At 52.5% G+C, this 8849-nt stretch overlaps 2 protein-coding genes and 1 pseudogene across 2 annotated transcripts in view; 1 reads left to right on the top strand and 2 right to left on the bottom strand.

The window, feature by feature from the left end:
• The window catches only part of USP50 (ubiquitin specific peptidase 50), a 31142-nt gene extending 30822 nt beyond the window's left edge, over window positions 1-320 (bottom strand). Inside the window, exon 1 of the mRNA XM_006756007.2 lies at window positions 268-320. Coding sequence (XP_006756070.1) covers window positions 268-320 — 53 coding nt within the window. The remainder of the gene's footprint in view (window positions 1-267) is intronic.
• Window positions 321-2550: 2230 nt separating this feature from the next.
• Window positions 2551-4822, bottom strand: LOC107181860 (annotated as a pseudogene).
• Window positions 4823-6775: 1953 nt separating this feature from the next.
• Window positions 6776-8465, top strand: LOC102767074 (beclin-2-like). Its single transcript, XM_006756037.2, has 2 exons — window positions 6776-7648; window positions 7691-8465. Exons 1-2 carry the CDS (start codon window positions 7034-7036, stop codon window positions 8378-8380), a joined length of 1305 nt encoding a protein of 434 aa, XP_006756100.1. The 5' UTR covers window positions 6776-7033; the 3' UTR covers window positions 8381-8465.
• Window positions 8466-8849: the final 384 nt, after the last annotated feature.

Genomic DNA, 8849 nt, shown 5'->3' with positions numbered 1-8849 from the left:
GGCAGCACCCTGCGGGTCCGAAAGGGCTCACTGTTACATGGAGGGTCGTTTCACTTCTATTTACCGATGTCACGGGAGGTCTGGGCTGTCGCCCTTCAGGAATATCTACTGCCTACATGTCAAATAGCATCTTCCCTTCCTTCTGGGGGACCTCCAGTGGGTAAGGTCGGGGGGAACCCTCCCAAAGGCGGCCCGTTCCCCGACTGCGTTAGCGTGGGCTCCCCGCCTCCCCCCGAAGTGAGAAAGCCGCAGTGGACAGAGGCTCACAGGACGTAGTAGACGCCGAAGTCATCGCCGGGGGGAGGCCGCTGCGAAGTCATGTTAGTGAAACCACGCTGGACTTTCCACTGCTATTCAGGAGCCACTTCTAGTCCTTTGAACTTCATTTCTCCGAGCCTGTTATCTTGGCTCTTTTTGTTTGTAATAAACTATATGTCCCTCCCCCCACCTTTCAGTAGCTGCAAACTGGTGTTTATCTGCCCGTCAGCTACATTCCAACTTGGATTTTCTATGCATCATAATCCTTTCCATTCACCTTCGATATTCTAACATGTTGCCATGAGATACAGTTACTTGGTTGCTTAAAAACTTTGTAGCCGATTCCATTTCAAAGAATGAACTAAATATATAACATCTATTCCTCCCTCACTCAGGTTCTCTTGTGTAAGTTTATTGAGCAAGCGCACACACACACACACACACACACACATGCACACACGTGCACATACGCGCACACACACACACACGAAGATTTACCCGCCAGGAATCAGTGGACACCATGGAGACACACGCATCCTCCCTCCAGTGACTCACATTCCAGGACTGGGAGTGGGGGGACCGTTTCTTACCCTGGGGAGGGAGGCAGTTGGATTTTGCCGCTTCCAAAAATGTGTAGCACTGAGGTGGACTGGATCATTAATTACAGTGCAAAGGGGGTGCATGCACATGCGTGTGCACACCACACACATACATAATCCCACTAGTGCCCAAAAGGGCAAACATAAAGGGTTTATTATAAAATAATTTCTGAGCTAAGCACACAATGATCTCCTGAGCCTCATGTTCTACATAGAGACCTGTGCTTAAAGCTCTTCAGTCGGCTGGGGTGGCTGAGGTTGAGCGTCCACCCATGACGCAGAAGGTCACGGTTGGATTCCCTATAAGGGCACATGCCGGGTTGGGGGCTGGATCCCCAGCAGGGGGCGTGCAATCGATGAGTCTCTCTCATCATTGATATTTCTCTCTCCCTCTCCCTCTTTCTGAAATCGATAAAAATATATTTATTTTTAAAACAAGAAAGTTCTTCAATAAAGAGGGATGCCAGCCGAAACCGGTTTGGCTCAGTGGATAGAGCGTCGGCCTGCGGACTGAAAGGTCCCAGGTTCGATTCCGGTCAAGGGCATGTACCTGGGTTGCGGGCACATCCCCAGTGGGAGATGTGCAGGAGGCAGCTGGTCGATGTTTCTCTCTCATCGATGTTTCTAACTCTCTATCTCTCTCCCTTTCTCTCTGTAAAAAATCAATAAAATATATTTTCTTTTTTAAAAAAAGAGGGATGCCACCCTCCTCTCCTCCCCCATCCAGTGCTCTCTCTAGAGGAAAAGGGGTCAGAGAATATAGGCCACCTTGGAGCAGGAAAGCAACCTGGCCAGGAAGTGGACTTGTTAGGATGGGGAGCCCCCAGAGCCCCATCACTGGTACCACCCTGTTCTTCCTTTGTGCTGACTCAGAATCGGTAGGGCAGCGATTTCCCACCTTTTTCATCTCATGGCGCACATGAACTAAATTACTAAAATCCTGCAGCACACCAAAAATATATTTTTGCCCATCTGACAAAATAGGTATCATTTTTTTTTTTAACTGGAGAGAATTCTTTTTATTCGAGCAAACAGAGCGGAGCAGAGTGTGCCAGGCTCTGCCTTCTGCCCACAGCTGCTCCGCACAGGCTGCCACCCCAATGCCTCGGTCCCAGGGCCGGCTAGTCCAGGGGTCCCTCTTGGGCGGCAGGGGCAGGAGGAACGGGGACATGGGCTGGGGGGGCCCTACCAAGCATCACTGCCCCTCCCCCCCCCATGCTGAACTGCCAACAGCCAAGATCCAGTCGAGGGGAGACGGGAGGAATGTAAGATAACCCGCCCTGAAACAACACGGCCATGAGGAACCCTGGTCTGCAGCCCCAGGCCTGGGAGGAGCCCCATCTCCCTGGCGACTTCTCAGAGCCCAGAGCCGGGGAAGTGGGGCTGCCGCAGAGAAGACAAGGAAAGGAAGCCCAGAGGAGACAGAGCAGCGTCCACTTGGTGTGCTGAGCGGAGGAAGGAGTACCAGGTGCTTCTCCACAAGCGGCACTTGTCCATCCAACAGGAAAACGGAGCGGGAAGCACGCAGAGGCCGGCTTCGGGGTCCACACTCTGCGTGGCCTGGCCTGGCCTGGGCAGTGTCCCCTCTCCAGCTTCCTGCCAGCTGCCCAGCACGTGTGCGCACACAGAGGGACACACGCCGGCACTCATGCCACCGTCTCTGCACACGTGCATGCCTGTCTGGCCATGCGGCTCACCTCTCCTTCACATGGTTCTGTGCCCCGGGACCCCCACCATGGCCCCCGCCGCTGCACAGCACCTCCGTGAGGTCGTCCATGACGGCGGTCTTTTGGGATCGAGGAGAGTGAACTCCCTGGTGAAGAGGATGAAGTGGATGTAGAGGGTGTTCAAGTGTCCATGCAGCTCAAGCGCCAGGGTCTCCTTGAAGTGGGACGAGTAGATGTGGGCCAGCACGTGGAACAGGTACCTGCAGATCTTCTTCACCAGGGACTCGAAGGAGCTGGGGAACACGTCCTCGTCCGTCACCAGCTTCTGCACAGAGCTCATGACCAAGTCGACGTGCTGGGGGGCAGTGCACTTGACCTTCTTCCCTGCTCATCACACCAGCAGTAAGTACTGTGCATTGCACACAGCCATGGTCTGGCACGCCTCCCCCGTGCAGAGCTCCCAGATCGTGCTGTACTGCGGGTTGACGAGGTGAAGAACGCGGTGGTGTTGCGGGCCAGCCACTCGTTGAGGTCGGTCTCCCGGGGCAGCCCCACCAGCTCCCTGAACTCGCAGTGGGTGGTCCTGGACTTGGCATACTCTGGCTCCAGGTACACCTTCTCCTCGGCCGCAGGCTTCTTCCCGTGGCGCTTTGCTACTTAGGAGCAGTGCCACCTAGTGACTCACGAACATGCCTGAGCACTAGCCTGGAGTGGCCATTACAGGAGCGGCCACAGCCAGCCACTGCCACCATCGTGGTCATCGCACAGGCCTGCACGCTTCCTGTCCACGAGACCCGTCCAATGTCACAGGCCCCGCTCACCAGTCGTCAGTGTGGCCCATGTGTGCTGAGCCAGACCATGTGCGCAGGTGTGAGTGGAGCCCGCTGCTCCCACTGGAGGTGCTGTGGGGCTGCCCCCACATCGGCTAAGAAAGGAGTCTGGCTCTAGGAACACACAGAGCACTGGTGGGCTGGCCCCAGCTGGGGGGACACACCGAGTGCCAAGCGCCAGCCTGGCCCACATCCCACGGGTCGTGGCCCTAGGCACCTGGCTGGCATGGTCCCGCCCTCTGAGGAGCAGAAAATAGGTATCGTTTTGATTCATTCACACCAGATGGCTATTGTTGTGTCGGCTGTTGTCATTTTTTAGCTTGACAGTCAGAGGGAAGAGGTCAGTGCCCCGGACTAGTCAGGTACTGCATGTTTTACAAATTCTTGCGGCACACCAGTGTGCCTGCCACAGCACGCGGATTGAAAATTGCTGATATAGGGAGGAGGTAAGAAACAGCCTTCAGGGCCAACCCAATTTGTCTCCTACCAACTCTTTTTTTTTGAATTTTTTAAAATATGTTTTATTGATTTTCTACAGAGAGGAAGGGAGAGGGATAGAGAGTTAGAAACATCGATGAGAGAGAAACATCGATCAGCCGCCTCCTGCACGCCCCCAACTGAGGATGTGTCCACAACCAAGGTACATGCCCTTGGCAAGGTACATGCCAAGGGTCCCGAACCCGGGACCCTTGAGTCCACAGGCCGACGCTCTATCCACTGAGCCAAACCGGTTCTGGCTCCTACCAACTCTTCATCATGTAAAATGAAGGAGGTAGTAAAAACACCTCTTCAAAAATATCAATGTCAGGAATGATAAAAAAGGCTGAAAACTATGCCAGGTTAAATAAAACAAGACAAATATTATACCCAATCCTGGATGGGATGCTGGATCAGGAAAGTAAAATTGCTGTAAGAGGACGTTTTTGGTACAACTGATAAAATCTGCATGTGGGTTATAAATGGATAGTTTGTACCAACATTGAATCTTATAAAAGTGTACTGCTTGTGAAAGAGAATATCCTTATTCTTAAGAAATACACCCTGACGGATTTAGGGTCATGACATATGCAACCTGCTCTCCAGTGGCTCAGGACACGCACTGACACAGACACGGGCGAGGGGATGGGGGAGTGATTAGCATGCGGCAAATGCAGCCAGACGTCAGCAACTGGTGAGCCCGAGTGGAGGCATCCTGGAGTTCTTCGTGCTATTCTGCAAGGTTGAAATTATCTCAAACTAAAAAGCTTTTTAAAAAATGAATGAAGCTGATATACTTGTTAGTGTGGAATTATCTCCAACTATATCACTGGTAAGTCCCAAAGGCAAGATGCCGGAGAGTTTGCCTATAGTATGCACCCCACTGATGTCCCAATGGTTTTAAGAACATACAGGTCTGATCAGGCTGCACAAAGGCATTAGGAATTCTTTCTTTGACACCCAGATAAGGGATCCTGGCAACTAGAGGCATCGACTCTTGAAGCTGTTTGATATTGGTATTTGTGGTCTATTCCCAGAGCTGTTTCTTTTAAAAAAAAATATTTTATTGATTTTTTACAGAGAGGAAGGGAGAGGGATAGAGAGTTAGAAACATCGATGAGAGAGAAACATGGACCAGCTGCCTCCTGCACGCCCCCTACTGGGGATGTGCCTGAAACCAAGGTACATGCCCTTGACCGGAATCGAATCTGGGGCTCTTCAATCCGCAGACTGATACTCAATCCACTGAGCCAAACCGGTTAGGGCTAAACTCCTTTTCTTAACAATATTGCTTTGATAGGTGAGGATTCTTTAGTCAATCTGATTTTTTTTCCTTTGTAAACTTTTTTCTTCTTTCTTTGCAGTCACCAAAAAATGCCATAAAGTAGGACCTTCTTTCTTCCTTCCTTCCTTCCTTCCTTCCTTCCTTCCTTCCTTCCTCCCTCCCTCCCGCCCTCCCTCCCTCCCTCTCTCTCTCCCTCTCTTTCTTTCTTTCTTTCTTTCTTTCTTTCTTCTCCCTTCCCTTCCCTTCCCTCCTTTCTCTCTCATTTTGGAACTTTAATAGATATTCTCACTCATTAATTAGAAAATCCTGTGCGTGCATCTCCTTTGTGCCAGTCACTGTGCCAGGTGTTGAATAGTGATTGAGACACGGTCTTGGCACCTGGGGGCAGAGCGCTCTGGTGGATAACAAGTTTGCCGAGGCGATGGCCCCCTGGACTGCATGCAGCAGACCAAGGAGACAGCGGAGAAGGCGAGCCCGCCCTCTGCACACCGTCCACGTGGGGACGGCCTGATGGAGCCCCGGAGCCGGTGAGCTCTACTCCATCAGAACCGCCTGAACATGGAGGAGCGTGGACAAAGGCGCTCAGGCTCACGCTTACAGATTGTAGTGCAGTCTCGCTGGGGCCTCTTCGAGTCCCGGAACTGCGCCCCGCCAGGAGTGCGGCGGACACCTTTTCACCGGCTGAGGGCCTTGGTGGCAGCAGCCCTGGACTTCATCCAGCTCTTCAACCAGGGACCGGGACTTGCAGGCGCTGCGCCCGGTACGCCCATCTCCCAGATACTCAGCGGTGAGGATGTGCTCTATGAGGGGGCGTCCACTGTGTACCCCGCGCTCATCAACAAGGCCTCCTCCCACGAGAAGGGCATTCTCCCTCCCTCCCACCTGAGGCACAATCCCCAGCGCAGGGACCCCTTATCATGATCCTTGCCACATACCCCCACCTCCATGCCTCAGTTTCCCATTCTATGAAGTGGAAGATGTCCAGGGAATTTAAAAGTAGAAAGAAAGAAAAGAAAGGAGAGGAAGGGAGGGGAGGGGAGGGGAAAGGAGGAGAAGAGGATTTTCAAAAATTACTTGATAAAAAAGGGAGGAGAGGGGAGGGAGGGAGGGAGGGAGGGAGAAGAGAAGCTGAAAAGATGGGCAGAGGCCTTGGTATCAGGTTAAGATGCTAAGACCTTATCTTAAGGCAGCGGTTCTCAACCTGTGGGTCGAGACCTCTTTAGCGGTGGAAGGACCCTTTCACAGGGGTCACCTAAGACCATCCTGCATATCAGATATTTACATTACGATTCATAACAGTAGCAACATTACAGTTATGAAGTAGCAACGAAAATAATTTTATGGTTGGGTCACAACAAGAGGAACTGTATTTAAAGGGCCAGAAGGTTGAGAACCACTGTAAGATAAGGGCATTAAACATTTTAAGGAGGGAGGTACCATGATCAGACTTTAGGTTTAGGAAGATTACTCTCATCTCTTCTCGGCCTTTTGGCTAAGATCAAGTGTAGAAAGATTACTCTTAAGATATGCCTTAGCACTAGCTGGTTTGGCTCTGTGGACTGAAGGGTCCAGGGTTCGATTCTGGTCAAGGGCATGCAGGAAGCAGCCGATCAATGATTCTCTCTCATCATTGATGTTTCTCTCTCTCCCTCCCCCTTCCTCTCTGAAATCAATAAAGATACATTTTTAAAAAATATATGCCTTAAAAATGTTAAAGAATGTGAGATGATTGGATTTTCCACTGAGAAAGATTCCCTTATCTAAAACAGCTAAGGGAGGGTAAGGTTTGAGGCGGAGAGAGATGAGATATGCATTTTAAAACTCACTCCCCTATGGGACCTTACAAAGTATAAATGGAGAAGTAACAGGGGAGCCAGAGGAAACTTAGAGTCAACGGTGAAAGTCAAAACCTCCAGCATGTCCTCCATCCGCTTCATGTGCCATTTCTGCCGCGGGCCCCTGAGGCGGACTAGTTCCTCGGAGACCTTGGGCCTTGACCTCAGCCAAGAACCTGCAGCTTCAAGATTCCCCTCAGCCCAGGGGGAGCCAGGAGCAGCTCCGGAGGAAGGCTCTGCCTCCGGGATGGAGACAGACCTTGAAGAGCTGCAGGAGAGTGCCTCCGGCTGGACCACCCTCAGTGAGGACGAGATTTCCTGGTCCAGGCCCAGCAACTTCACCCTGCTCGGGGAGCTGGGCTCTGCAGGGACTCTCAGTAGCATCCACAGAACCACGAGCGGTGTCTTTGACATCCTAGCCGGTGAAGAGCTGGGCCACCCCCTGTGTGAGGGCTGTACTGACAACCTGCTGGAGCAGCTGGACACCCAGCTCAGGGCCTCAGAATCTGACATTCAGGACTACCAGCGCTGTTTGGAGACCAGGGATGGATTAAGTGAGGACGCGAGGGAGACACTGCAGGAGGAGCTGAAGGCCGTGGAGCTGGAGGAAGCGAGGCTGGTCCAGGAGCTGGAGGAGGTGGAGAAGAACCGAGAACAGGCAGCTGAGGCTCTGGAGGCAGCCCGGGCAGAGACGGAGGCGCTGCAGGCACAGAAAAGCAGACCCCGGGCAGAGACGGAGGCGCTGCAGCAGCAGGAAACACAGTCCTACAGGGACCTCAGTGAGCTGCAACGGCAGCAACTGGAACTGCAGGATGAGGTGGGCAGCGTGGAGGACCGGCTGCTGTATGCCCAGACCCAGCTCACCCGGCTGAAGAGAACCAACGCCTTCAAGGCCGCGTTTGAGATCTGCTGTGATGGCCCCCTGGCCATCATCAATCGCTTCAGGTTGGGCTGCAACCCCACCGTCCCCTGGAGCTGGAGTGAGATCAACGCAGCCTGGGGGCACACGGCCTTGCTGCTCTTGGCCCTGTCTCACACAGTCGGCCTGCAGTTTCAGAGGTACCGGCTCAGCCCGTGCGGAGCCCACTCCTATCTGAAGTCCGTAACAGACGACTCCGTGGAGCTGCCATTGTTCTGCACGTCGTGGCAGAGTGCTCTCGTGGACAACAAGTTTGACGAGGCGATGGTGGCCTTCCTGGACTGCATGCAGCAGTTCAAGGAGGCAGCGGAGAAGGGCGAGCCCGCCCTCTGCATGCCCTACACCATCCATGTGGCGGACGGCCTGATGGGAGACCCGGGAGCCGGTGAGTTCTACTCCATCAGAACCCGCCTGAACACGGAGGAGCGGTGGACAAAGGCGCTCAAACTCATGCTTACAAATTTTAAGTGGAGTCTCGCTTGGGTCTCCTTAAGGTATCCTCACAAGTAAGTTTATTTGAACATTATGCTAAGTGAAATATGCCAGTCAGAGAAAGAACAAATGATAAAAACACACTGTAGAACAGACAGCTCTGATGGGGGAGGGAGGTGTGAAAAAGGGAGAGGGGTGGAGGGATTTAATAGGGGGGTTCTATAATCTGATAGAGCACCTGAATTAACCTGAAAAATAACCATATTTTAAATCTTAGAACACATATACTTATGTGACTAGGGGGCTAAGTTTCTTATATGTGAACAGGGGGTTACATTTTAAGTTTCCTTTTCAAGGCCTGTTTTAAGCGATTAAGGGGGTGAGGCAGCTGTGAATCCAGCAAGCAGAACCGATAAGCAGGGTCAGACCGACCCACCTGGAGTCAAAACATCATCTCATCACCTGATGACTAAGGACAACAGCTGACATCTGCGGACCTCCAGGGCTGCCTCACCCTAGCCCCTTCCCTTCATAATCCTGTTCCGTA

Source organism: Myotis davidii, unplaced genomic scaffold (assembly GCF_000327345.1).
Source record: "Myotis davidii unplaced genomic scaffold, ASM32734v1 scaffold132, whole genome shotgun sequence".
NCBI lineage: Eukaryota > Metazoa > Chordata > Mammalia > Chiroptera > Vespertilionidae > Myotis > Myotis davidii.
Note: the sequence above shows the minus strand (reverse complement) of the source record. Positions and strands in the feature narration are given on the sequence as shown.

Bases quoted from the DNA above. Each gene is read 5' to 3' on its own strand.
- LOC102767074 (XM_006756037.2), top strand. From the start codon at position 7,034: ATGTCCTCCATCCGCTTCATGTGCCATTTCTGCCGCGGGCCCCTGAGG. The intron at 7,649-7,690 runs GCGCTGCAGGCA...GCAGAGACGGAG, and splicing joins CAGCCCGGGCAGAGACGGAG to GCGCTGCAGCAGCAGGAAAC.